Source organism: Penicillium griseofulvum, assembly GCF_001561935.1.
Source record: "Penicillium griseofulvum strain PG3 chromosome Unknown contig_80, whole genome shotgun sequence".
Classification (NCBI taxonomy): domain Eukaryota; kingdom Fungi; phylum Ascomycota; class Eurotiomycetes; order Eurotiales; family Aspergillaceae; genus Penicillium; species Penicillium griseofulvum.
Genome location: NW_024467471.1, coordinates 379,919 through 406,782, shown reverse-complemented (window position 1 = coordinate 406,782; position 26,864 = coordinate 379,919). Strand labels below are relative to the sequence as shown.

Sequence of the window (26,864 nt, the reverse complement as noted above, 5' to 3'; positions counted from 1 at the left end):
GATGGATGCGCTGGCTTAGGCCAATGGCCATATCATGCCCTTGGAAGTATTCCCCTGAAAATAATTTACTTCTTTTCTAATTTTGACCTATACCGTCAATATGGGAGACACAAATAATTCCAAGCCTGTCGCGGCAAAAAAACCCCGGAAGTACGTAGCTGACTGGAGAATCCCCCATCGTCGCTCGGTTGAGCCTAGGGATATACCAACCTTAGAGGAGGCGAAGGCAATCATTGATAGACTCTACGAGTCCGGAGTGCCCTTTTTCACCAAAGAGTTAATCCAAGATATGTGGGATCAGACCAAGCGAGAACCAACCCCAGACAAGATAATTACGAAAGACATAACAGGCGCAACTGTTAGATGCAATGTGGAGATGGGAAGGGTTTGCCGAATGCGAGACGCAGAGGATGATACGGAATTGATGTATGTGTGGTGAGTACACGCCTAGTAACTATACTAGGGCGAGAGAACTGATATCGTCTTAGCAAAGACCTGGCCCTCAATTACAACTGTCGCGCACATCTTACGAACGAGATTGACCGGAGACATTTCTCGTTATCGCACTGGGAGCCCTGCTCGGTCATTATCATGCATAAGACACAGAAATTGGACTCCAAGACCAAGGAAATTGTTCCACAGCGTGGCCCCCTTGACCGTGAAGTGGTTGCGAAAATCTTCCACGACAAGACCCAAGAATGGAAAGAGAGCCCAGCCTGTGAAAAGCTCAAGACAATTTTGTCGTCGTCTGCAAAAGATCATGAGATTAACAAGGTCGTCGCATTTGCTCTTGGCACGATGTCCTTTCAACATTTCAATGAGGAGGGCATTCTAGATACTAGCTATGGGTGGCGATCTGCATTTCAGAATGCGCTCCTCGTTACCATAACTGAATGGCTGAAAGAAAGAGACCACAAAGAGAAAGTCCCATGCTACTCACAGGACCCGGCTCAGAGCGAAGTGGACAAGGAGATTCTGGATGAGGTAGGTATCGAGGTGGTTGATGATCCGCGTGGTTGGCTCGAAGTGGACGAGCAATCGGTAGTGTTCTCCGTAGCACCAAATGTGCCTGTGAAGGAGATTATTACGGACATCGCTCGACCAGCGATTATTATTTGGTGTCGAGTGAAATTCCTCGATGGACTTGATCAGAGATGGTGAGTATCATACCATCTTCTATCCCTCAATCTGCTAACCTCCTTAGCACGGATCCCGACTCTTCGCGAGTTAGAGCAATGATGGAAGGTTATGAACTGTATGAGTTTGGCCCTGATCAGAACATATTCTGTGATCTTGCGATCTATATCCGGAAGTTGGTTGCTGCCCCAACTCCTTCAGATGGAAGATTCTCCTAGTTTTTTATATTTATGCCTGAGGGACCAGGTGTCACGGACATATATATATGTCGTATACATTCTGAACAAGGATCATTCGAATGTTCCCGTATAGCCCGCGTACTTGCAGCTTCCCCTCATTCGAGAGAATTAAAATGAATATAATCTGATATCAAAGAGGGAAAAAAAAATAATTTTAAATAAATCATCTCATCTCCTATTGATTTCTGGTTGCGTAGGATATCCACCCCCCACATATCGAAAGGCGGAAGACCCTCGACTCGGGACCTTCATCTCTGGTCACGCGCCTTTCGTGCAGCCTATCCTCGTACCTACGCCCCCAATGGCCTCCGAGCGAGCGATCGATCGGGAAGAGAGACAAGGCCTTGTAAGTCTTTTCAACTTTTGCTTTTTCAAAGAGGGGGAAGACCCCTCTTTATATCCGACGTTGGACACTATGGGAATTGTGAACGTGTTGCATGGGTTCACCAGTCACCAGATCATCTGGGAATATCCAGATCTTGACTAACGCAAACAGCGTGCCATTCGTGATTTCCTCAAGGCCCGAAATTCCTACGATGTCCTCCCGCTCAGCTTCCGACTCATCATCTTCGATACGTCCCTTTCCGTCAAGGAGAGTCTGAACATTCTGATTCAAAACGGTACGTTCCTACGATTCCACCTTTGCTACAAAATTCACGAACTTTTCCAGCTGACCGCAAAACCCGGGAATCGGGAGGTACAGGCATCGTTTCAGCTCCGTTGTGGGACTCCAAAGCGTCCAAATTCGCAGGTCTTCTGACCACTTCCGACTACATCAATGTCATCCAATACTATTTCCAGAACCCCGCTGCGCTGGACCAGATCGATCAATTCCGCCTAGACAGTTTGCGAGGTGCGTTGGGCGACTCCCCACCGTGTCGCATTCCTGCAGGTACACCCCGCGGCTAACGGGAATATACAGATGTTGAAAAAGCGCTAGGCGTGGCACCGCCGGAGACCGTCTCCATCGACCCAGAGCGCCCTCTATACGATGCCTGTCGGCGCATGCTGGAATCGCGCGCCCGCCGTATCCCCCTTGTCACCAGCGATAGCCAGACCGAGCGGCCCCACGTTCTCAGCGTCATCACGCAATACCGAATCTTGAAATTCGTCGCTGTCAATGTCCCCGATACGCAGCAGCTGCGTCGTCCGCTAGGGGAGCTCTTGCTTGGATCGTATGATAACGTTGCCACGGCTTCGATGGATACCCCGGTCATTGATGTCATTCATATTTTGGTCGAGCGCAGCATATCTAGTGTGCCGATCGTGAACTCGGAAGGCGTGGTGTATAACGTATTCGAGTCGGTCGATGTTATTACTTTGATTAAAGGAGGTTTCTACGACGATTTAAGTCTCACAGTTGGGGAAGCTTTGAAGAAACGTTCTCCGGTATGTTGACTCCTGTTCCCCAGTGATATCCGTTCTGATACTTATCATTCTGCGCAGGGTTTCCCGGGTATCTATACATGTTCATTGAATGATGGTCTGGATACTATCTTCGATACTATCCGCAAATCCCGAGTACACCGTCTCGTCGTTGTGGATGAGCACTTCAAGCTCAAGGGCGTTCTGACTCTGAGTGATATTCTGCACTACATTCTTCTTGAGGGAGAGAATGAGGAAGCATGATCTTCCGAGCTGGATGTGATTTTTCCCCATACATATTTCGTTTTGCATGGTTCCGGCGTTTTGATCTGCCCTGAGGGAAACCTTGCAGATAACACCTGGGGACATATGGGCCCGGCGAGGTCATGACTGTTCTGGGCTTTTTTTTTTTTTTTTGATTTTGGGCTTTACGAATGTACAGAGGTAATGACATGTTTTCCAAAACCGGCTTTGTTTTTTTATTGCCGACTGGCACAGAAATAGAGGAAGATTTGAATGTCAATTTGAAGCATTATCTTAACTGTCTTTTCATTTTGATATTTAACTCGTATACGTGTAGTCTGTTTAGTAGTATTCCAAAGGTTCCAAATAGAAGGAAGACGTAGCTTCCTCATCTTAGTTCCTTCCATAAGACCCCAATCCAAGTCACAATACAGCCCCTTCAGGGTTATCCTTGTCCTTACTTCATCACCATCTCTTCCTCCCGTATACATTATCCAAACGTAATCATGCGGCTTCTTAAAACTGTATTCCGGTCCAGATCTGATCCACCCAACCCTGCTGCATCTCGTATTTGGCCACGACGGCATCCAGCGTCCGAGGGAGACGCATTGAAACCTCAACTAGAAGCTGCTTCGAATGAACTACAGCGCGATGAGCCGGCAACCGAAGCGGGGACCACCAGCGCTGATGCGAACAAGCCACCTTCCTCGGCAGTAGCCCTCGTTGACAATGCGGACCCTGAGTTGAATGCCCACATCCAAAATACTGGCGAGCTTCCTCGGTCCAAGAATGGCACGAGGCGTCTGAAGAAAGTGTATGCTCGCTTGCGGGGTAGCTTGTCCCAGGAGGATGATCCCATGAGGGATACACAGGTTGAACCCGCTCAGGAGGATACCCGTAAAGAGAGGCCGAGCTCCATACCTTTGTCCTCCAATCCATTTGAGCCAGATACTGCGCCCATTGCTGCCGTGGCTACCGTGGCTACCGTGGAGCCATCCACATCTGCTTGCAAGTCTGTCAGGTTCGACGAGCCCAAGGAGAGACGGAATGTCAGCGCTCAGACGACCAGTACCCAGGAGTCCAGCCAGACAGAGGATACTGTTTGCCGAGACCCTGCCCGGCACACGGCAATGCCCATCCAGGAACCTTTGGATGAGTGGGGATGGCCAGGACTGATGATATACGGCACTGATAGCAGCAGCAGCAACGGTAACAATCATATCCATGAGGCTTCGGACCCGTTCTCAGATGGGAAGGCCACCGACCGACAAGCGAAGGCGATAGCTCCCAGGCATAGTGCAGGCACGAGCCGAGAAGAATCGAGGACTTCTGAAGGGACACTGGAGCCTATTGCTGAGACTGATATGGACACAATCGAACAAGTTCTCGAACCAGCACAGCCCGAAGGTGCGAATGCTCAGATTTCAAGCTCGGCCAACAGTCAAACAAGTTGGACTACACTTGACGGGCCCAAGGCTATCTCGGCTTTCAATCAGATGGCATCTCAGTTTGGCATTCCCATTGCCATTCCAGTTGATAATTCTTCATGTACGTGTGTCTTTGCTTGTGCATGGATTGACACTGACTAGATTCTAGCAGCAGAGGGTAATCATGCTGAGGAAGGCGAGAGCCGTCGTGGATTTGGATTGTTGGGCAAAGTTCGCAAGGTGCGATCCAATTTAGCTCCCGACACAGCTCCTTTGGCACCGGCTCCAAAGCTTCGGCGAATGAAAACATTTGCAAACCTGCGCCGTCCCAGTCCAATGACTTCGTTGCAAGGAAGATCGATTGAGACTTTGGCCCGTCTTGGAGGACATGGTTATCTTATGCTCACGGACTTGGCGCCCTGTCCTGTGCAGCTACCCGCATACATTGTGGCAACGTTGATGTTTCTGCACAAATATGGTTGGTGGCGAACCTTTTTTTATTAAAATAAAAGAAGAAAAAAACGTCATAATATGGCTGACACGGGTTCCTGCAGGTCTGGACACTTCGCAGATCTTCATTCAGCCCGGAGATCTAAAAGCTGCCATTCGATTATATGATCATTTTGCTAGCCAAGTGCTTGAAGCGGAGAAAGATGAGTCTAAAATTTCCCTTACTATGCGTGTGGTTGCCATGCCACAGCTCCGTGAAGATTCGGCGCCTGTGCTGAGTGTGGCCTGGGCCCTTAAGGCCGTGCTGGCGGGGCTTCCAAACGGGATCCTCGGGAGTGTCCGGCTCTACCAAATTCTCAGGGCGATGTACTACCATTCGATACCAGAACAGTGTCATCTTCTCCGTGTGCCCGATTGTATCTCTGAGGCGAGCCCAACGACTGCCGCCCGAGTACAACTTATGTGTCTTGCGATCATAGCCCTTGCGACTGAAATGCAGCGTGATCTTATCTGTGCAGTATTTGGCTTACTTTCCTTACTGGTAAATGCGGAGACAGTCCAGCCCGGGATGGAGCTCCGTGATCCAGTGGCAAGTTCGAACTTCCACGATTTGGCACGGGTGTTTGGACCGCTCCTCCTCGGATCTAAACAAGACCGAGATGGAACCGAAGTGGAACAGGAGGTTGATGATCAACGGGTGGCAGGGCTGATGCTCTATAATTGGCATTTTGTGCACCGACAATTGCAATACTGGACAAGTGGGCGATACGCAGGGAAATAAAGTGGGTGACTCTGATTGGACTATTCTAGAAGTTGTATACTTCCAAGGATTTCTATATTTCCCAACCCTGTTTTTCCAGGGTTATTCTTCGACGGCTTTGAATCCTGTTGGATACCATTCGTTATGTTTTTCTTTTTTTCTTTTATTGTTATTGTTTAGGGATGTTTTAAGGGGGGGGAAGTTCTAGGTCCAAAGGGCTTTTATTAAACAGAGGGGGGGTCAAAATAAAATCCAACCTTTCCTTTACATTCCTTTCATAAAATCTCTCTCTCTTAGAAATTCATCCATTCGGATCTCCTGGACGGAATTCTTGTCCGACCGTGGAAGGACAATTTACCATCTTCAGGCACCTTTGACTTCAAACTTTTTGATTTCATTTTTAGGGTTATTAGGGCAAGAGCTCTTAACTTCTTAACGGAAATAACTTTCTCTTAAAAATGTCTAACCTCAAATCTGCAATGTCAGGTGTTTTACCTCAAGGCCTCACAGATATCAATCTCGGTCCATCGTTCACTTCCATCTCAGGTGATTTCTTAGGCCTCCCGATACAAGACGACGAACTTTGGGGTCTAAGCCCCGTCTCACCTATGGCGGGCTGGGATAAAGACTCGGCATTTGCCAATTCCGCGCTCGAACGAGACCTCAAAAACACCCAGGTTCGAAATGGTCAACCAACCCCACCTCCCTATGATGGTCGTGATCTCGGTCTAGACATGGAAAGCGCCAGCAAACGACGGCGCGTCCGCGAATACAAAACCGCCGCCGCTAGCCTCAGCCCGGACCTTGACGATGCCCCGCACGAACGCGCCAAGCGGGCCAAATTCCTCGAGCGCAATCGTCTCGCTGCTAGCAAGTGTCGCCAGAAGAAAAAAGAACATACTCAACAGCTGGAATTCAATTTCAAGGAACAGTCCGAGAAAAAGGAACAGCTTGTTGCCGAAATCGCACGCCTACGCTCCGAGATACTGGGTCTGAAGAATGAGGTCCTCAAACATGCTCAGTGTGGCGATGAACCCATTAAACTTCATCTCGCTCAGATGGTAAAGAGAATTACCGATAAAGATGGTGCGCCTTCTCTTGAGGAATCGCCAGTCAGAATTCATGATCATCCTTCCGTCTCCCCGCTTGAACCTACTCCGGTGACGACTTCCGTGCCTGTTTCTGCGCCTGCGCCCGCGGCTATGTCGTTTGGATTTGATGATCCTCTCCAGCTTGAGCCGGCTGCTGCGGCCGCCGCTGAGGCGTTCGAGCAACAGATGCGTCGTGAGTCGGAGGCTTCCCTTGTCTCTGAGGGGTCTTATTCATTCTCGGCGGAGGATACATTTGATGATTTGATCAATGTGTGAGGGTCAGGGATGTGATGTGATAACGACTTTATGCGGAGGTAATGGGGGCAGCAGGTCTGTCTTTTGAATGTGGATTTTTGAACTGCGATCCAGTGGGAACTGGAGGGTGTCTGGCGTTTTGATCCCTGAAACGGATCAACCTTTGATGTGATATTCGGTGTTTTTCTCTCTCTCGATTCTAGCTGCCTTAAGGGCGCTTGGCTAGGTGGATTGTTGCTGGCAATGGCCTTTTGTATTTTCTATTTTCTATGAATAACATGACAGATGGAAATGAAGTTTCTATCGTGCTGTTTTTATAATAACTAAACTAAGTCAAGACCGTCTAGTCGACATCCGATGCCATATCAACCTGCGCCAGCAGATCCATGCGACGCAGTACTTAGAGCCATGCTGATCAACCATCCAATTAGTCTCTCCGACTAGTCATCTCCTTCAGTAGTAAAGCACGTAATCTCCACATGTCCAAACAGCAAGAATGAACCCCTGTAATGTTCTGCTGGCCTCGAAAGACTCCATATAAAACCGGATTTGGGATCGAACGCAACAGGATCCATACGAGGGAAGATCTTAACTAAGGTAAGTAATGATACCAAGATATATTAGTGCCGATCATATAAATCCGCCATAAGCACCAAACAAGGGCTGTTCAATGTTTCCAACAAAAACAAGAAGCCCTGACAAGCAATCTCAAAAATTCCAATATCTACATAGTATCCCTCACATCCCTTATAATCCCCTTCTCATATCCCCCCTGTCCCCAAGTAACCAACTAACACCCCCAGTCAAATAGGAACTTGCCACTATCTATGTATCCTCCCCATAATCAGCCAATTATGAAATAGCTAATATGACCTTGTTAAGTATCTTGGTCTTTTGAATGCCTTAGATATTTTTCCCCTCTATTAGTGCTATATCAAGTGTAAGCTAAATATAGATAAAAACGGCTTGAAAGATGTACTTTTGTATAGTTCACTATTCTTTATATTGTAACGTCATTGGTTCTCCCCCTGGAGATCCCCGCATTTAGTGCCGATGGCCGATGGCCGATTGGCGACCCTTCATACATGCGTATGCTTGAGCTGCGAGATCTACATTTACGAGATCTCATATACCCCTCTCCCTCCCATAAATCTTCTCAATTCTTCATTCTCAACAATGGCAGCTAAACGCCCCAACTTCCTCGTTATAGTCGCCGATGACCTCGGTTTCTCCGATGTAGGTTGCTTCGGCGGAGAAATCCGGACTCCAAACATCGACCAAATCGCCAAAGAAGGCCTCCGATTCACCGATTTCCATGCAGCAGCAGCATGCTCGTAAGTGCAGTGCCACCCCACAGACCAATACTCAATCTCACATTCTCCAGTCCAACCCGCGCCATGATCATGACAGGCACAGACCATCACATCGCCGGTCTAGGCAATCTAATCGAATGGACCAACATCTCCGGCCAAAACGGTCCTAAAGGCTCATCTATGAGCACCGCCCCCCAACGTGGCATGCCAGGGTACGAGGGCTTCCTCAACGAGCGGGTCGTGGCACTCCCAGAGATCCTCCGCGACGGCGGATACCACACCGTGATGTCGGGAAAATGGCATTTAGGTCTTACACCAGAGCGATCACCCCACAAGCGCGGGTTCAATCGCTCATTCGCACACTTACCCGCCTGCTCAAATCACTATGCCTTCGAGCCAGAGCTAAAAGACCAAGACCATCTCCCGACTTTCATTGAGGCGAGCTATATAGCTCTGCACATGGAGGATGGCGAGTATGTACGTCATCTCCCAGATGACTGGTACTCGTCCGATGGATACGGGGATAAGATGGTCGATTACCTGAAAGAATGGAAAGAGAGCGGTAGCGAAGGTGGAGATCAAGACAAGCCATTCTTCGCATACCTCCCTTTCACAGCGCCTCACTGGCCGCTGCAAGCTCCGCGCGAGTATATAGACCACTACCGCGGCGTGTATGACTCCGGACCTGATGTGCTCCGCGAGAAACGTCTACAGCGTCTGAAGGAGCTGGGGATTGTGCGGGGTGACGTCGAGGCGCATCCCGTTCAAGCAGAGGAAGCCAAAGAGTGGGATGAGTACACTGCGGAGGAGAAGAAGAAGTCTTCCGTTGCAATGGAGGTATTTGCCGGGATGGTTGAGTGCATTGATTCGAATGTCGGGAAGGTAATCGAGTACCTACGATCTATCGACGAACTCGAGAACACATTCGTCTGCTTTATGTCTGACAACGGTGCTGAAGGCGCCGCCTACGAGGCCTATCCGATGGTTAAGAATGGTGTCATGCCGCATCTGCAGAAATACTACGATAACAGTCTTGAGAATCTCGGGAATGGGAATTCCTTCATCTGGTATGGTCCGCGCTGGGCGCAGGCTGCTACCGCGCCTTCGAGACTGTATAAGGCGTATACCACTGAGGGCGGCGTGCGTGTTCCATTTACCTGTCGCTTCCCTGCGAACTTTGATATCAATCCTGTTGATGTTGGGGGGAAGGGCGGGATCACAGATCAGTTCGCTACGGTTATGGACCTCGCTCCGTCGATACTTGATATGGCGGGGATTCAGCATCCGGCGCCGATGTACCAGGGGAGGGAGGTTGTTGAAATGCGTGGTCGGAGTTTCTATCCCTGGGCGGTTGGGAAGACGGAGCGGATTCATCCGGTTGAGTTTATTCAGGGGTGGGAGACGTGTGGACGGGCTGCGTTGCGTTGTGCGGATTGGAAGATTGTTTTTATTCCGAAGCCTAAGGGGCCGGAGAAGTGGCAGTTGTATAATCTTGTTCAGGATCCTGGGGAGATTCATGATCTGTCAGATGTTGAGCCGGAGAAGATGAAGCAGTTGCTTAAATTATGGGATCAGTATGTGCTTGAGACGGGTGTTGTCCCGCTTTGTCCTGATCTTGGGGAGTTTTTGGAGGCGACGGAGGCTCAGATGCCTGAGAATGCGTGGATGGAGTTTGATTATTGGAAAGAAGGGGCTAGAGATGAGCCGGAGAAGTTTATGCGTCAACCACCGAGGTTTCAGAGGACTGTTAAGCCTTTCTGAAGAATTGTTATGAGAACAGAAATAGAAATGACCTTTCAAAACGTGCAGCTTTTACCGCGTGAACCGCGGGGTACAATAATAATATAAACATCCCCCTGAATCTAGTCCTATACTAAATACCATAAATCTAGACTCAATCTTTTCAGAAGGAAAGATCAAGATGTTCGAGACCTATTTACTTCTTGCAGGATGTGAGAAGGGGTATCAGTGAGGAGAATCGGCTTCGGCTTTCTGGTCATATGCGGGAGAGGGTAGGGCATAGGAATGATATACCCATAGTCAAATGAATATCTGATGTATACAATTGTCGAAATAATATAGTAAGTTATCTGTATCTTGCACATTTTTATGCCTTTTATACTCCTTATAATTGAAAATAATTACATATATAGATCATATTTTGTATAGAGACATGAGGTCGTTCCCTGCAGATCTCACACCAATCACACAATTTTGTATATATTAAGTGTCATAAGCATTTTTCCTTTAGAATCTCTAAATCTGACTTCAGATTATGTTCTATCTTATTTCTATACAACATATATCCTCAGTGAAGTCACGATCCTTGCAGCTGCACCCGACAACCGGCGTCATTGCGGGGAAACCAACTATCGGCGATTTCCCTTGTTAAACAGACTACGCTCTGTATCTAGTATGCTTTGGGTTTAACCTGTTTTATCATGGAGGTATATATATATACTCCGTATTCCTCAATCTTATTCATGACCCTAACCCCATACTAACATGAAATTCTCCTAGGTGCCAAAAGCCCGGGGAGCTGGCAGGTCGGGCCCGCGTCGACGGACAGGATGCCTAACGTGCAGGGCCCGTAAGGTCCGGTGCGACGAAACGAAACCAAGTTGCTCCAATTGCGACCGGCTCCGTCTACGATGTCACTATAAACCCCCTATCGCTGCCGGGGTGGGGTGGGGTTCACCACCAACTCGCCGAAATGATACAGCAGCATCGCCGAGTAACACATCGAATTTAGAGGGTTCAAGCTCATCCCCTACAGCCACAACTTCATCCCGATCCCCGGACATCAACTTCTTTAGTACCGTGCTCCGGGCAGACGGCCACCACAAAATACCGGCGACAACTACACTTCGGCAGCTCCCTACAGACCAGGACTCCTATCCTTCCGAATTTGATATGCTAGGGTTTATGGGCGGGATCACTTCTGAGTTGGAACAGAAACAGAAACACCTGGATTTGACAACCGGACTCGCGATGGCGTTCACCGCTAGTCCGGCGTCGCAGTCGCTACCCGTGAACCCCATATCAAGCATGGATGAAGGGCACTCTTCAGCCGACCGCCGCATTCCACTTACTCCAGATACTTCATCTCCAGTTATTGATGGGACCTCAACTGGCAGCGCCTCAGACGTTCCAGCCACGCGAGGGAGCTTATCCGATGCAGGCGGTACTTCGTACGAGGACCAGCTACTACAGCATTTTCAGACTATTGACCCGCCAGCTACTCTTTTTGCGCCAGTGACCATCGAATGGAAGTATATGCGACCAGCACTACTGGCTCAAGCACGGGATTCTAGTCCTCTTTTGAACGCTTTGTACTGCTATGCAGATGTCCATAAAGCGATGATGGAAGGGAAAAGATGGCGCTGGGCGCCGACTTTCTATAGAGTGTCTGATTCGGAGATCCAAGCTTGTATCCATGGCGAGGTGACCGACTCCACACTCATTAAAGTCCTTGGTGCTATTTTCCTCTTAATGATGTCCGAGGTACGTTCTGCTTGGTCTGGAGATCGAGCGGATTCGGCTCATATTATCTCAGATTCTTTCATCTCCCGAAATATGCACCGGAACCTCTTATATTCACTCCGGGTATCTTATTCTACAACGATTCCATGACCGAACCCGACATTGGACCGGTATCGGCCATCTCCTGGTGTCATGGGTCTCGCTGCTAGATGTCAAATCCCTGATTGCAGGCCGAGATGGCGATCCTCTCGCTGAGCTCGGCAACATCCCAGAACATAGTATACCACTAAAACCACTAGATACACAAACCCCCCAAACGCCAACAGACAACTACAAAGAAGAGGACAGCGTCGCAGACCCGTTCCGCAGCCCCAGCTACCTCGTCTACGAATCAATCGTAGGCCCGGCCTTCCAGTTCTTCGTACAAGCCCAACAAGTCGTCCGACGCATAGTCTGCATCGATCTCCACCATCGCAGCCGCGGAACCCTCACCGATGAATTTGAAGTTCTCCAGCTCGCCCACAAAGTCGGCGCAGACCTCGAAACACTCTGGCACCGACGTCCTTCTGTAATAGACGTCTACGGACGACCAGAAGCACTGACCGATATCCTGAGTGCCCCTGTGGCAGTGGAAATCTGCCGCACATTCAGACAATACGTGGCAAACTTCTTAGCCAACTTTATCTACTTGCACCGCGTTGCATTTGCAATATACCCCCGCACAGACCGTGTTAACGGCGCCGTCGACCAAATCATTCAACTGGCTACTGTTGACTCGACCGGCCCGGACCATCTGCCTGTCAGCTTCCTGTGGCCGCTATTCATTGCTGGACTCGAGGGCACAGAGGAGCAGCGCAAGTGGATTGTCCACGAGATTCAGCGTATGGCCGCAGCCCACGAAGCTGACTCGGCTCCTTCGACCACTCGCCACCCAACTGCTGATAAGGTCCTGATGCTCGTGGAGGAGATGACTCGGCGACAGGATGTGTCGCGCACATGGGCAGACTCGAAATGTGTGCGGCGGGAATTGTTTTCGGACTTTTTCGTTATAATCTAAACATCATTTTCGGCGTATGTATATATGACTTTCTAATAGCTCTGCATTTCACACATATATTCCAGCGACTTTGCTTTCCTTGATATGTTTGGCCCGTTCATATAAAGTACACAAGAACAACCACTTCAGACATCCTAAACCTCCCCAGACCCAACCGCTCGATATAACACTTTATCCCCACCCATACACCTCGATCGATGTAGTAAATGACCCCGTTCCTTACGCACATATGCCGCAAAACACCCAGCAGCAACCGCCACAGCCCCGGAACTAATCAAAACAGGATACCCGAACTGACCCGGCAACGGAAAAGCAATAGTCGACGCAAAAGAAAGCATCTCAAAAACATTCTGCAACGCCATTTCCGTCGCCGAGAACCGCGCACGCGCATGTTCCGGTACATTCTACGCATTCATTCAGTACAGTAACACAAAAGTAGACGGAGAAGTCCACTTACCTCCTGAACAAGAAACTGAACAGACAAATCAAACCCCCAAAGCCCAATCCGACTCAAAGCAACACCCGCAATCAGCGTACCAGCCACAACCCGCGAACTCGAGTCCCAAGCAACGAAAGAAACAGCAGACCCAGCCACACAGACAAATTGCCAGTTCAAGAACCATAATCCGGATCGAATCGGTCCAATCCGGTTCATGATTAGAGGCGCTGTCCATGTCCCCGATAGTTCGGCGATTACTGAGGCAATGCGCATGTAGCTAACCTCCAACGAGGTGAAGCCTGTGTGGAGGAGGTATGTGACCATTGTTGCGCCGAAGGATAGAACTGTTAGGTAGAGTAGACTTAGGGCGAAGGAGGCTAGGAAGACGGGGCTGGATATGTATTCTTTCCATGGTGCTAGTGGAGATTCTTGCTGTGGATTGTGTGAGGTGATATTTGTATCTGCTTGTGGATTTCTCTTGGCCAATGTTGGGACGGATTTGTAGACTTGGGCGATGGCTACGTATTCGATTAACACTGATGCGGTGTTTAGGGTGAATACTGTCCAGATTGCGGATCGGGTTGATATGCTGTCGATGAAGGAGATTGATACTGGTGCTAGGAGTTTGCAGAAGAGATCTATTCGTCTCATTGAGGCGTTTAGGTCTGGTTGAAGTTAGATAGTGTTGATTTAGGTCACTTAGGTTTCATACCTTGCCGGGGGACGTTGATACTCTCCGAGATCACGATTGCCTGTTGAATTATTAGCTATGTCTCTTCTAGAATGAGAAATGTATATCGGATGTAAGGACGAAAGCAGATAAGCCATATACGATTCGCTGTACATACCCAGTCTCGTTCCACAGCCACTGTATTAGCCGTAGCGGCCAATTTCTCTACACAAGCCAGCAGGCCTTGGACAACGAATAAGATAATAGTAAGCGTCCAAGAGTCTGTAGATAGAGTCGTTATGAAGCACAAGCATGACAACGCAACTGGGACTCTCTGCCATACTACTCGTTTGATTAGATATTGACCCTTAGTGATAGTATGGATAGAGTGAAATATTTCAGTGATAGTAACTCACTAATGGAATGTCTCACGGCTACGAGTCGGTCTGAGCGATCAACTTGCGCACCCAGCCAGGACGAGAGCGCGACGGCGGAAAACGCCCGCACTAGAGCGTATATCGAGGCATATAGTAATGTACCAGGGAAAATCGACGCTAAGAAAAGCACGGCGCCGAATTCGAACATGCGTGAGTTCCATGCTGAGAGCGTGTGTGAGATGTATAGGCGTGTTAGTACTGAGTGGGCTTCTGGTGTTGGGATATTGGGGCGTGAAGTGTCATCCGCCGATGTCGGTAAATGGGTGTTAGAGGCATTGGTGCTAGTGCTTTCTAATGAGCGCCGACTAGACTCTTGGGAACTGCACTCAAGTTCCATGTTTAAGCGTGGAAATCCATAGCAGGTGCAGAAATCTGGTTATGGATTTGATTGAGAACTAAGTTGGGGTGTCGGGGCCCGATATGCCGCGGGTGGGCTGAGGACCTTCGTGGAAGGATTTGGGGTTGCTATTTGGAAGTTTTAATTGAAGAATACCATCACTGTTCTTTTTTGTCTTGAAGATAATTACAGGAAATGCAATAGTATATGGTATATGGGCCCAATTCTCAATAAATTCTAATACACAACAATAAAAATTACAAGCTATAGACAGTATCTCTTTAATCCACCCACTTGAGTCCTTCGGGAGATGATGTCGTCGTCCGGCGGGCAATCACCTCGACGACCTTTCGGCGCACACCCTCGCGGTGAGCGTATTTCTGGAGGAAGTGGTCGACCACGGGTCTCCGCGAGGCGTGACCTCGACGAACAACCTTCTCAATCTCTGCCTCGGCGGGAAGAGCGAAGCGGGTATGAGGGTAGTTGTGGTAATCTCCCTCGCTCAGAAGTGGTAGACGGGACTCGTGGTCGGCGATCTCGAAGAAGCTATCGACGGTTTCATCCGAGACCTCTGCGAGAGTAGCGGGCTTCCACTGGGGCTGACGGGCAGGCTTGGACATCAGACGGGCCTTGACACCCTCAACGAAATCAGGATGGCGCATGAAGTTGGCAGCGACCTTGTGCTCGCGCTGGAAGGTCTCCGAGATGCTCCATTTCTTGCCAAGACGCATCTGGCGCAGGGTAACCTTGAGAGAAGTGGGAGAGCGGCCTGACAGAGTCTCCAATGTCTTTTGTGCCCACTCTTTTTGCTCAGTTTCATTCTCCAGCGCCTGGATGATCTCCTCCATAGTGTTGTATTTGAAGCAGCGGTCAATCGCAGTGCGCAGGCTACCAGCCATGAGCATAGGCTCCTCCTCAAGCGAGGGGAGTCCAAGGGAGAACTCAGCCATGGTCTTGTTCACGATTTGCAATCGCTCGGGAAGCTCGACGTGGTCGGGGAAAGTAAGCTCGGAAAGACGCTGCGCAACACTGCTCAGAACACTTGAGTGCAGGTAGTGTGTAGCGATGCCTGCATATAGAGCTTGGACACCCTTCAGGCGCTCCGATGTCAAAGCCAGGTATGTGCCGGTCTCACCATCGAGACGGGGGAGGAAGAACGAGCCGCCAACGTCGGGGAAGAAGCCAATGGTTGTCTCGGGCATAGCAAACAAGGTACGCTCAGTCGCAATTCGGAAAGGGGCGTGCATGCTGAGGCCCACACCACCACCCATGGTGATTCCGTCCATAAATGAGATAACAGGCTTCGAGTATGTAGCGATCAGGTGGTCGAGGCGGTATTCGAGTCCGAAGAAATCTGTCGATGCCTTTTGTCCTTCTGCTCCACTCTCATTCTGCAGTGCGAGGGCAGCAACGTCGCCTCCTGCGCAGAGAGCCTTGGTGCCGGCTCCAGAGATGAGGATCATGTTTGCAAGATGAGATTTCTCCCACTCCTATCCATTTAACGCTTAGTATTTTATGTTTCTGAAGAGCCGGGAATCCATTCTAACCTTCAATCGAGGGAGAATTTTGCGAGCCATCGAGCCGTTGAGAGAGTTGAGCTTCTTAGGTCGGTTGAGCTCAACGCTGCGGAGGCCGTAGATCGAGTTGAACAGAACATCGTCGCGCTCATCGCCGGGGAGCTCTTTGGGGATATCAGATGAAGTCGACATCTAACGATAGTAAGCACTGAATATCGGGCTTCTCTCCGAACAGGGTAAATACCATAGCAGTTGGCCGAAAGGCAGGGTTGGTCACCTTGGCGCGTAGAGGCATGGCTGAAGGAACGCGCGAGGTCCAGCTCGGCGAGGAGACGCGATTGAATTGTCGAAGTAACATTAGAACTGGAATATGACGAGAACCGAGGAAGGGGGTTATGTGGTGACAATCAGGTGTTCTCTCCGCTTTCTTGACCTCGGGAGTTTTTCGCTGGATTTTCTCTCCGCTCCGAGGGTCAACTCTCCGCCCATAACCGACGTCCTTGGGTATTTTGGGGTCACCCCAATTGAAGCCATTTCTTTTAATAATATAAACGGAAAACAAATAGTATGACTGTGGAATAATATAAAGAGTTACCTAACTACATATGGTGTAGCCCTTAGGCCCCAACTGGGAGAAGTGATAACGTTCGAAGTATACATGGTCTATTTGTACATAGCTAGATAATGCCAAAAAAAAGGAAACAGAAAATGACGAAATTAAGCGTTCTTCCATGTAGATGCCATCCGGCTAAAGTCTAGCGGATACACCCTCTTTCCATCAGCTGAAGGCGAAAAGAGAGTGTCCACCTTCGCCAAATCCGTGGTGTGCGAAAGCAGGATCCTGTGCAGTGCATTCTTCTCAATGACCAATCTTGCTGTTTCCAGGACATTCTTCACATCCAAATCCTCGACGCTGATAGTTCGTGCCTGGTTGTGGAACTTTTCGACCGCATCAGAGAGCATCTCATTCGGCTTTAGTGTAATGAATGTAGACCGGCCCTTGCCATGCCAGCCATGAGCTTGGAGGAGGTGTTTGATGAAGAACGGAGTCGATTCTTCATTCATCTCGATTTCGTTGTCGACGACAATCAATTCGCCGCGTGATAGCCGGTGGCTGAGCGCAATGCGCCAGGCTTGGTCGTAAATCTTCCGTGGCAGATCGGTCGAGAAATCGCGAGGATGAGGTCCAAAAGCAACACCACCACCTCGTCGAACTGGCGACATCTTATCACCTGCACGCGCACGACCGGAGCCCTTCTGCGCGTACAGCTTTCTGTGACTACCGTGCACATCGTCCCTCCACTTGGTGTTGGCGGAACCTTGTCGGGTGCTGTCTCCCTCGTAGATGACTGCGCGGTGGAGGATATCGTGACGAACGGGCATCTGAAGTAGCCTCCGGGAGTAGTGGACCAGACGCTGGGGTTCCAAATCAGGCCACCTGTAGGTCATGACTTGAACAGGGGTTTGGCCCCCTGGTCGTTGTGCTTGTTCGACCTGGACAGCATCCTTAGTCGCTCGCACGTTTGGTTTGGCTTCGGTTGCCATTGAGCGTGTAAGGCACCGTTGCTGTATGATTCGACGCGCTGTCAGTAAATGCGTCCTAGATCTGTGCCGAGAGGAATTCATGGAGGGCACTAACCGCCACCTGCTTCGGGCCTGACATAAGTCCGCCTGAGCTGCGTGTAAGCAGCCTCAGAGACCGAACAACATCGTTACCTGCCATTGTGAAAGGCTGTGCGTGATCGACGTATAAGCTGGTGATGTCCGGAGTGTTGAATGGAGCAAAAGTTGATACCGGGCGGTGGGTGGCAGCAGAACCGGGCCCTACAAAGTATAGACACAACTAGTCCAATTTAGGTAATGGGCTCATTATCCCCGTCATTGCTACCTGACATTGTAGGGTAATAAGGGAATATCAAAGGCGGCAAAAATTATAAACAGTATGGATAGCATTTCTGTGTATAACCAGGCATTTTTGAGCTTGAAAACTTCCAGGTTCATGTTAGAGTACATAACGCAACACTAAGAAGCATCACGTGATAGGCTAGGTCCGAACAGAAAAAGTTCCCCGGGAAGACAACAACATCGGATTCTCAGGCCAAGTCCATCATAACCCCAATTCCTCGAATCATGGCCCACTGCGAACGGGCTTCGAAGCCTCTGCTCCAATGCCTTCGCAATACCTACTCTAGAGGCGTGGCTGGAGTTCAACTCCAAACGCGAGCCTTCCAGTCGACCGCCAGTGTTCGAGAGCCCGAGGCTGAAACTCCGAGCCAACCTTTCCACAAGGCACCCGACCCCTCGCTTGTGACGAGTCCCCGTCTTGAAAGACGTTTGCTGCGACAAGGAACCGCCCCCATTGGATCTCGTCGTCGCCGTGCTGCGCTCCAGGATTCAGAAAACCTTCCTTTCGAGCAACTGCCCTACCAATGTTTCCAAGAAGCCCGGAAGATTCTGCTTGCGGACCGCGAACAGAAGTTGAAGGAAATTGAGGTGATGAGACAGCGCCTTGCCAGACAGGAGGCTTTGTCCGACCAGGAGTCTGGAGGAGCAAAGGCGAAGAAGTCCCGCGTTACTGCGATGCAATTACACCTGGAACGCCTCAAGGTTCTGGCCGATATTAACGATCCTGCAGTCAAGCGAAAGTTCGAAGATAATGAAGGTAATGATTTCTAAGTCAATCGATTTGGGAATTGGCTAATAGTTTGTTTTCTATCAATTCAGGTGACATGTCCAAGCCTATCTACCGCTTTTTGGCCGATCGCAAATGGCGAGAATACCGCCGCAAGATTCTGGTCCAGCGTATCACCCAGATGAACGTCGTTCCCGATGTCCTGCCTCACTGCGACCCCGTCGTTGACACAAAGCTGTACTTCAACAAGCGACAAGTCCAACCCGGTGAATTCGTCGATGCGAAGCTCAGCACAAGCGCACCCAAACTCGACGTCCAGATCTTTGAGGGTGGTGAAAAGCTGGTCACCATTGCGGTTGTCGACCCTGATGTCCCGAACGTTGAGAACAACAACTTCGATTATAAGACACATTTCCTGGCTGTCAATGTCCCCATCTCGGCCACTTCCACCAAGATCGATCTTGCGCAGCTTTTGGAAGACTCCCAGGTGGTTCTCCCCTGGCTACCACCTGTCGCTCAGAAGGGAAGTCCCTACCACCGTCTCTCTCTCTTCATCATGGAGCAGAAGGATTCCCAGCCTTTGGACTTTGCCGCCGTCAAGGCCAAGGAGAGCAACCGCGACACTACCCTTCTTCGCTCTCTCCAGTCCCGTTACCACCTCAAGGCCATTGGTGCTCACCTGTTCCGTACCCAGTGGGACGACACGACCCTGGAGGTCATGAAGGCGATTGGATTTGACAATGCCAATGTGGAGCTGCGCCGCAAGAGAGTCGAACCTCTGCCATATAAGAGACGTAACCCCTCTTCATTCCGCTGATCATGTTTGTCTCACCTATTCTATGTTCAAGCCGGGTTTTGTATTGTACAATTTGATATATGTATGAATATGCACAGTGTTTTAATCCCTTTCAACCGAACTCCATGTGTATGCTTAAACAAATAAACCCGAGTACCACCCATCGGCAAACTGCAACCCCCCTAGCTGGCATAATGTACACTGTATGATCCTCAAATGTTCTGGGCCTCCAGTTGCGCCGGTTGCAGCGGATTGGTCACCCACTCCATCTTCGACAGAGGCCATACTCTGGCAATGATCTTCCCATTAATGAGACCCATAGGCACTGGACCGTAATTTCTCGAATCCCTAGACCAGGGAAGATTGTCGCCGGCTAGAAAGACGTGACCCTCGGGAATCTACACAAACATCACAAGTCAGCAACCGAACCCAGCCAGGACCAAGACACATAATTCACCTGAATCATATTCCCCTCCTTGCCAATATCCGTACTAAGCGGCTTGTCTTGACAGACAAAATCCCCAGGCATGCCCACTACCCGCTTGGCCACATGCACGCCTTGAAAGTTGGGATGACCGTATCGCACAACATCTCCGACCTCGATTCCTTTTCCATTGCGGTGCATGCGCGATATCAGGAGCCAGTCGCCTCGCACGTCGAAAGTAGGGTACATCGACGGGCCCTCGCTCAGCTGGATGGTTATCAGGTGCTCCCAAATCAGCGCGCAGGCGCAGAAGGTGCTAGTGCCATTGAGTGCGAGTCGCCCAATTGTGCGCGGGTTGAAACCCGCTACTAGCGACCGAATTAAGTGTTCCATGTGTAGTGAATTGGAAGTCTAGTCTTGCTCAGATCGAGCTACATCAACTATTCCGCGGTCGGGAATGGTCATGTGACCGCATGGAACCTTTAAAATCCATTTTTTTGCTCCACATCTTCCTCTTCTCCCATCATCAGTGAATATGTACGGTGTCTTGAACTAGGGATAGAATATCGACGTTGCATTGGATTTTGATATCCAGGAGCCTTCCAGCTATATCAGCTGCCCATTAATGTTTCGCGGGTGCTGGGCTGAGAAGGACCTGGATTCTCCATGCCTCGATTATTCTGAGCATTTCTAGAGATGCTCAAGTCGATATTCTTTACATATACTACCCCATACCTAATCCCTTTTGGGATATTCGCTTCTCCAGCTAGAGCTTGCCGTCGCCGAAATACATAACCAGGACGAAGCACGTGTGGAAGATTTGAAGCAAGATGAAAACAACCAGCCTATCTTGTCAGATACGCTGTCCTCCAGTGTGCCTCAATATGACCCCATTTCATTATGGGACTGGGTTCTTGAGGCATGTGCAGCGGGGAGACATTTCAATTAGACAATTTATTTTTTTATTTCTTATGCTCTCTTACATTCTTTTGTAGTCTCGGACAACATCAATGAGCGATATTCATGCTTCAATCAAATTGACTTTCGGCCCATCGAATCAGCATCTAACAACCATGTCAGTCCAAATACAATCAGCCCGAATCAAGCATAATACGTACCAGGATGCTTCTCAACCGGCTCAATACCCTCCCTCTTCTTCGCCTTCTGCCGATGATCCACCCCAAACCTCTTATTCCGATCCTCCAACAACGAATCCAAACCTGCAGGATGCGCAACCTTCACACTCTCATTCGATACAAAGCTGCCCATCAACTGCGGCTCCCCCATAGGCACAGGGTCTCCACGATCAACCTGCCAGAAATGATACGTCTTGCCATAGATAGGCGCAACATCCTGCATCTCTGCCGTCTCCGCAGCTTCCCATACCGCATCGGGTACCCCAGCCGGTGCTGGCATGATCAACATGCCACTCTTAACCTCGAACTCGTGCGTGTGCCAGAGCTTACGCTCTTCGGCGGGAAGAGTCGCGAAAATCCGCGGCGAGACCATGTATTCCACGCCGATAAGGCGGGCGTTGGTCTCGGGTGAGTCGTAGATCAGGCATTGGCGGATATCTGGGTGAGGTATTAATGTCCATGTCCACGGGTGGGTAATATAGACATGACTGTTACATACCCTCTGTTAAATGGGTGCAATAGTGATTAGCCTCGACGCATCGGGTTGGGTCGCTGGCGTAGAAGTGGAATGCATGAAGATGTGCGCAGATTTGTTTTACGGGCCTGAAGTCTTGGATCATCGACGCTCCGCTTTCAAGGACTCGACTCTTCAATGTTCGTGGTTCGCCTGGGAGTTCATTTCCCTTGCAGCAAGAGCCTTTTTCGGTATTTGACATTTTGTCGTACGTTGAGTTCAAGATGGGTTCGAAGTTGTTGCGAACTGTTAATGGTCTTCAAACTGGTTAAATATATAAATTGAGGCAAGTTTCTTGCTTTCCGTTTGACGTCACGATGATTGTGTTGATTTCCTATTCGGGAATATTTACTATAGCTTCATTCAGATGGCCATGTTATTTGTAAGGAACACTTTTGATATATTGGATTTAAGAACTCAAGCGACAGTCTCCCTCTGCTCCAACAAGTCATAAGTAGGAGCCTTTGTCATATCAAAATTGCCCAGCCCATCAAAACGATGCTGTTCTTGCTTCCTTTGACAATATGCCAGTGCTATATTCCGCACTATGCTCCACTCAAGCATGCTCGTGCCTAAAGCCTTGTTATCGGCCTGGAGCGTTTCCAACGCCTCTTTTACCCAGGCGACACAATTCCACCCTGGGCGACCCTGTCGAACAGGCGTATTTCGCATAATTTCGGCTGTATGATATGGATCCAGTACCTTCCCAATCACGATACGAACTAGCATGCTACTAGGGGTAAGTGGACATTCAATCTCTTCGAAGTACCACTCAGTGCCCCCTCCCACTTTTGGACATTCATTCGCGTGGTAACAGAAACCTGTGCTATTCTCATGCTCAAATTTTGGCCCTACAATCAGGGACCAATGGTATCTAGTCAATATTAATCTCGCTGTTCAAGACACTCATGAATGGTAGTCTCACGAGTCTTCCCTGTCTGGCATGAATAATTTGCCTCTTCGTGCATGGAGAACAACATACATCCGATCTTTATTAGAGGGCATTGTAGATGACGTTGACCAAGATAGATATTCTGATAGGGTCGATTATTGGAGGGATGAGCGTAGTGGGGGTTTCTAAAGCTAGTACTGGGGTGGGTGTCTTTATATTTAATAAAGACTTTAAGGCTATAACCGCTTTTGAATACGATGTGATGTGATGTGATTCGGGTTGCAGTAGATGGGCACTCGGATGGGTGTAAAGGGGGCCAATTGGGTAGAAGTTCCAACTAAAAATCCAACGAGGACTAAGCGCAATATAAAAATAGAAATTCAAAGCAGAGCTTAGTGGCCCAGCTAGCGTCGAATCAATTAGTGTAGCAAATAGCGTTGGGCTTAGGGGCCTGATCGCAATTCTGGGCCGAAAGGGAAATTGAAAAGTTGGCTGCATTGTTTTTTCTAGATAGATCTAGAATTCTCAAGATTGGGCTCTGAAGGGACAAAGGGACATATATGACGCATTTTAAAATTGCATTTGGGCAAAAGAGATGCATACTACCCAATGTTAAGCTCGTGTAGACCTAGAAACGTCTGTATTTGGTAGTTTCTTTGATGCTATTTTCTGTAAGTATACACCCCGATTAACCCGAAATTCTCATGTATATGTGGACTAGATAATTAAGGGCTGGCAGATAGCTACCAACACAGATGCCAGCCACTTTGCCCTATGCACCATAGATCCTATGCTTTCAAAAGTCAAGTTTCTGGTAAAGCTCCATCCAGACATACATAGTGGATGACTTGGCAAAGCTCACACAACATAGATGATCTATTTTGGCGACAAATGTATCACGATGAGAAACGATACGCTGCTGAACAAGCTTCACCCGACCGTACCCCGCTTAGAACTCGAGGAGTCCCGTTTTGGACTTCGAGAAACAGTCATTGTAAAGCAGCAGAAACACGAACGAGAAGCTGAGATTTGCGATGAGATATCTGCCTTCACAAAGCTACAAAAGCTCCAGTGCACCATGATCTCAACTCTACTCGGAGAAAGCTCTTTCAATGGGCGCTAGGCCTTGATCATTTCAGAGATCAAAGGTATAACTCTACGTGATCTCGCCAAACTAGCCGAATCAAGCGTCGAAGAGAAAACCCTGGAGTTTTATCTCGGGAAAGCTTTTAAGGAGCTTTACAAGTTCGGGGCCGAGCATTATGACCTGAACCTAGGTAATTTTCTGTTATGTGATAATGGGGAAGTGGTGGTTATCGATCTTGAAGAGGTCGAAATCCACGATAGACAGCAAGCTTGGGAACACAGCGTTAATATGGCTAGTGTGAGCTACCTGATGAGTAGATTTAGGGATGTGAGATATCCACGTCGCCCTCCGTCCCCTGTTTTATACTGTACTGGGGATAGCCATGATAGGAGCCCTGCTCTTCCATGGGCCCCATAAGCTGTAGGAACATCATAAAATCAAAGTTTGCCATGCCCTAAAATGGAAAATGGCCTTCAATAGGTTCTAGGGAGCAAAGAGACCTGGGATGAAGCTAGAACGCCTCTAGGAAGTAGAGACTAGGATGTAATATCCCCGTGAATCAGTGACTTGATTCCTTTACTTGGCTGTTCATACAGTACCGACGCCATTCTCATGAGCGCAATTAACAGAACTTCTTTTGCCTCAGGGTCTTCAGCAAGAGCCTGAAATAGTTTACAGGCATCGTCGTCCCCATGAAAATTGGTCATGGAGAGCGTTAAATGACAGCATTCTTGCTACGTTGTTTGTCGTTGTTGGTTTACTCAGCGCAAAGCTGGTTAGGTTGTCAGGAGTTTAGCTTAACAAAAGCCATTAGGAGAGAATTACTAGTTATAACTATACATCTACTAGAAATTTTGTACAGCTAGGGGGCGGGGACTAAGTCTCTTGCAATTCTCTTGGGACGTCGCCATAAATATTGACCGATCCACCGGATTGACACGTTCGCCGTGAAGTTAGCGAAAACCACCCAATAGAACGGAAGCTATTGATTGATGGTTCCCCTTCTCGGAATTCAAAGGGATCCTTGGTAAACAGTCCTACTGGAAGCCAGAGCTAGCCCTTCCCTGGAACTTTCTGTGGATCAGGGGACGCGGGGGCTCCCAAACTGACAAGTGAGCAGCAAGTTTATTGACATCGGGCTCAGCGACTTCAAGGATCAGATGGACTGGCATTTCCTCCTCACTGCCAGAAGATAAATTGTCACCTCCCTTCTCCTCTTCCTCCCACCGACTTTGGGTCGCTGGAGAGGGTCTTCTTCGAAAGATTGTCGGGAGGCTGTTGGTTAGGACAGGAACATATCCGGTTAACGTCTCTCGTCTTCGCTGAGGTCTTTCTCAGAAGTCTTCACTTCATCGACACCGTTCCCGCCGCGTCGGCTTGCGGTTGGTAGCTCTTTAGGGGCGCATGTACATCGCTGTTCAGCATAGGATCCTGTTCGTGTACTGAGTTTTCCAGCATACAACTTATCTTGCCACTGTCCAAGCAAGTACCTAGGGGAACTAAACGTCGGAACCAAGGGAGACCGTTGGCCCATATGATCATAGGTGGATCCAAGGGCGCTCGCTGGGTACGAATATCCCCATGCTGATCTTAGTCCGCTTGAAAACGAGAACTGCGCTGATGAGGGGTCATAGTACAAAGGCAATAGAATACGCCTTGGTCCGTCAGGCGGACAAAAGAAAGGGCTCGAGGAAAACGTCGAGTATTAAAAGAGTGCAACGGGCTTCATCAGGCAGTATAGCCAAGCCCCAGCCGGAAAAGGCCCTATCGCCAGCTGTAGCGCTTCGAGCAAAGGCTTGTGTGCTGTTAAATGCTTTGACTTGGCTCTTAAAGTCAGCCATGGCCTCAATGTCCCGATATACTCCAGTCCATGAAGTACAGATGGCGTGGTTCTCGGGGCTCCCACGTTCAAGGGAGGTGGCTGCAGACTCGTACGAGGCCTGTTGCTTCTGGATGGCTGCTTGAAGTGGGAAACACTTGTATGATTTGTTTTGCGCAAACGTGCTTTGTGGCCATTTTTTAAAACCAAGCTAAAGTCAGTATGAGTTGCTTAATATCACTAAGGCGAAAAGAATATTCGAAAGAATTCAAGCCTAAGAGCAGACCAGAAGAATCGAGAAAGACAGGATTGCCCAGCTGAAGAATGCACAACCTCGTAGGAGCCTGAGAGCATCCTTCATGAAACTGTTTACCACCTCTACTATGGGAATGGCCATCAAGGATACATACGGACGCTGGGTTGAACGTTAGGGCGTAGTAATCTATATAGATTGCAAGGATTGAGAGACGGTATGCCCACATTATGACTGGTTTGCCATGCGCTAGGATCAGGTTAAATGTCGCCATCCTAATTGAAGTCGGCGGGCCTCTTGATGTGCCGATTTCGTGCGGCGACAACGGTATGGCTGAACACGAGAAAATAACCCGCCTGAAAGACTGTGTTAGGTATGTGGAGTGAAGAGCGTGCTATCGTCCTCGTATTCCATTTTGCTCGTATTTCATCTTCCTCGTATCTATTCTTATCGTAGGATAGCGGATTTAAATGTCTCGGATTGATATCCAGAATGTATTGTACATTATTTTTTGTGACTTGCAATACTGCACTCGCTCGATTATACACAGAAATGGATCCGTTCCATCCAATCACGAGGACTGATGTGTACCATGACGACAAAGGCTGGAGGTGGTAAGCAGATGGGTTGATCTCATTAGACTGCTATATAAAAATAGCGGTTGCGGGTGTATCCTTACAAAACAACAATACATAGTACATATAGTTAAAATCAACCATTAGTGCACGGTTGATTATCGGTTTTCTGAAACCGTATGTAGTAATATACTCGGTACTCTGCATACGGGGCCAAAAGTTGTTTACGGCAAGTAGACCTGACGCCACTGACTAGAAAGGGTAAGGTAAGTGGCAAACCAGCAATTTCCTCAAAAGACGACGATGTTGACCAGTTAGTCAATGATAACCATGTCAGAGTTACGATCTATGCTCTTTTGCCCCACTCTCGGGGAGCAAACGGCGCGATCAGACCCGACATACAAGGCACGAATAGAGGGTCTACGATAAAATAGTATAGTGGAAAGCGTCTCTCATGACTTTATGCACTTGCTAGTCCATTTATGCATCAGGAGGACTTAACTTGTGACTTTTGTA

At 48.9% G+C, this 26,864-nt stretch overlaps 11 protein-coding genes across 11 annotated transcripts; 7 read left to right on the top strand and 4 right to left on the bottom strand.

Moving 5' to 3' along the window:
- Window positions 1-100: 100 nt before the first annotated feature.
- Window positions 101-1,355, top strand: PGRI_011900 (SRR1 family protein; the record flags this gene model as incomplete). Its single annotated transcript, XM_040788903.1, has 3 exons — window positions 101-435; window positions 489-1,157; window positions 1,205-1,355. The coding sequence occupies 3 exons, from the start codon at window positions 101-103 to the stop codon at window positions 1,353-1,355; spliced, it is 1,155 nt and encodes a 384-aa protein (XP_040645856.1).
- Window positions 1,356-1,677: 322 nt separating this feature from the next.
- Window positions 1,678-3,005, top strand: snf4 (AMP-activated serine/threonine-protein kinase regulatory subunit SNF4; the record flags this gene model as incomplete). The annotated part of the gene is made up of 5 exons (XM_040788902.1): window positions 1,678-1,722; window positions 1,873-1,996; window positions 2,047-2,229; window positions 2,299-2,765; window positions 2,823-3,005. 5 exons carry the CDS (start codon window positions 1,678-1,680, stop codon window positions 3,003-3,005), a joined length of 1,002 nt encoding a protein of 333 aa, XP_040645855.1.
- A 485-nt stretch (window positions 3,006-3,490) lies between these two features.
- PGRI_011880 (uncharacterized protein) lies at window positions 3,491-5,642 on the top strand (the record flags this gene model as incomplete). Its single annotated transcript, XM_040788901.1, has 3 exons — window positions 3,491-4,532; window positions 4,581-4,889; window positions 4,966-5,642. 3 exons carry the CDS (start codon window positions 3,491-3,493, stop codon window positions 5,640-5,642), a joined length of 2,028 nt encoding a protein of 675 aa, XP_040645854.1.
- Window positions 5,643-6,079: 437 nt separating this feature from the next.
- atfB (bZIP transcription factor atfB) lies at window positions 6,080-6,988 on the top strand (the record flags this gene model as incomplete). Its single annotated transcript, XM_040788900.1, has 1 exon — window positions 6,080-6,988. One exon carries the CDS (start codon window positions 6,080-6,082, stop codon window positions 6,986-6,988), a length of 909 nt encoding a protein of 302 aa, XP_040645853.1.
- Window positions 6,989-8,143: 1,155 nt separating this feature from the next.
- On the top strand, window positions 8,144-10,041 carry PGRI_011860 (arylsulfatase; the record flags this gene model as incomplete). The annotated part of the gene is made up of 2 exons (XM_040788899.1): window positions 8,144-8,301; window positions 8,352-10,041. 2 exons carry the CDS (start codon window positions 8,144-8,146, stop codon window positions 10,039-10,041), a joined length of 1,848 nt encoding a protein of 615 aa, XP_040645852.1.
- Window positions 10,042-11,193: 1,152 nt separating this feature from the next.
- PGRI_011850 (uncharacterized protein) lies at window positions 11,194-12,820 on the top strand (the record flags this gene model as incomplete). Its single annotated transcript, XM_040788898.1, has 2 exons — window positions 11,194-11,784; window positions 11,837-12,820. 2 exons carry the CDS (start codon window positions 11,194-11,196, stop codon window positions 12,818-12,820), a joined length of 1,575 nt encoding a protein of 524 aa, XP_040645851.1.
- A 134-nt stretch (window positions 12,821-12,954) lies between these two features.
- PGRI_011840 (putative iron-regulated transporter) lies at window positions 12,955-14,514 on the bottom strand (the record flags this gene model as incomplete). The annotated part of the gene is made up of 5 exons (XM_040788897.1): window positions 12,955-13,224; window positions 13,278-13,924; window positions 13,972-14,011; window positions 14,108-14,211; window positions 14,346-14,514. 5 exons carry the CDS (start codon window positions 14,512-14,514, stop codon window positions 12,955-12,957), a joined length of 1,230 nt encoding a protein of 409 aa, XP_040645850.1.
- A 470-nt stretch (window positions 14,515-14,984) lies between these two features.
- PGRI_011830 (mitochondrial 37S ribosomal protein mS47) lies at window positions 14,985-16,578 on the bottom strand (the record flags this gene model as incomplete). The annotated part of the gene is made up of 3 exons (XM_040788896.1): window positions 14,985-16,193; window positions 16,251-16,412; window positions 16,465-16,578. 3 exons carry the CDS (start codon window positions 16,576-16,578, stop codon window positions 14,985-14,987), a joined length of 1,485 nt encoding a protein of 494 aa, XP_040645849.1.
- Window positions 16,579-16,937: 359 nt separating this feature from the next.
- Window positions 16,938-17,765, bottom strand: PGRI_011820 (mitochondrial 54S ribosomal protein uL4m; the record flags this gene model as incomplete). Its single annotated transcript, XM_040788895.1, has 1 exon — window positions 16,938-17,765. One exon carries the CDS (start codon window positions 17,763-17,765, stop codon window positions 16,938-16,940), a length of 828 nt encoding a protein of 275 aa, XP_040645848.1.
- A 585-nt stretch (window positions 17,766-18,350) lies between these two features.
- Window positions 18,351-19,669, top strand: PGRI_011810 (mitochondrial 54S ribosomal protein mL38; the record flags this gene model as incomplete). Its single annotated transcript, XM_040788894.1, has 2 exons — window positions 18,351-18,882; window positions 18,945-19,669. The coding sequence occupies 2 exons, from the start codon at window positions 18,351-18,353 to the stop codon at window positions 19,667-19,669; spliced, it is 1,257 nt and encodes a 418-aa protein (XP_040645847.1).
- A 191-nt stretch (window positions 19,670-19,860) lies between these two features.
- Window positions 19,861-21,924, bottom strand: PGRI_011800 (uncharacterized protein; the record flags this gene model as incomplete). Its single annotated transcript, XM_040788893.1, has 4 exons — window positions 19,861-20,046; window positions 20,106-20,440; window positions 21,191-21,646; window positions 21,708-21,924. The coding sequence occupies 4 exons, from the start codon at window positions 21,922-21,924 to the stop codon at window positions 19,861-19,863; spliced, it is 1,194 nt and encodes a 397-aa protein (XP_040645846.1).
- Between the last annotated feature and the right edge of the window lie 4,940 nt (window positions 21,925-26,864).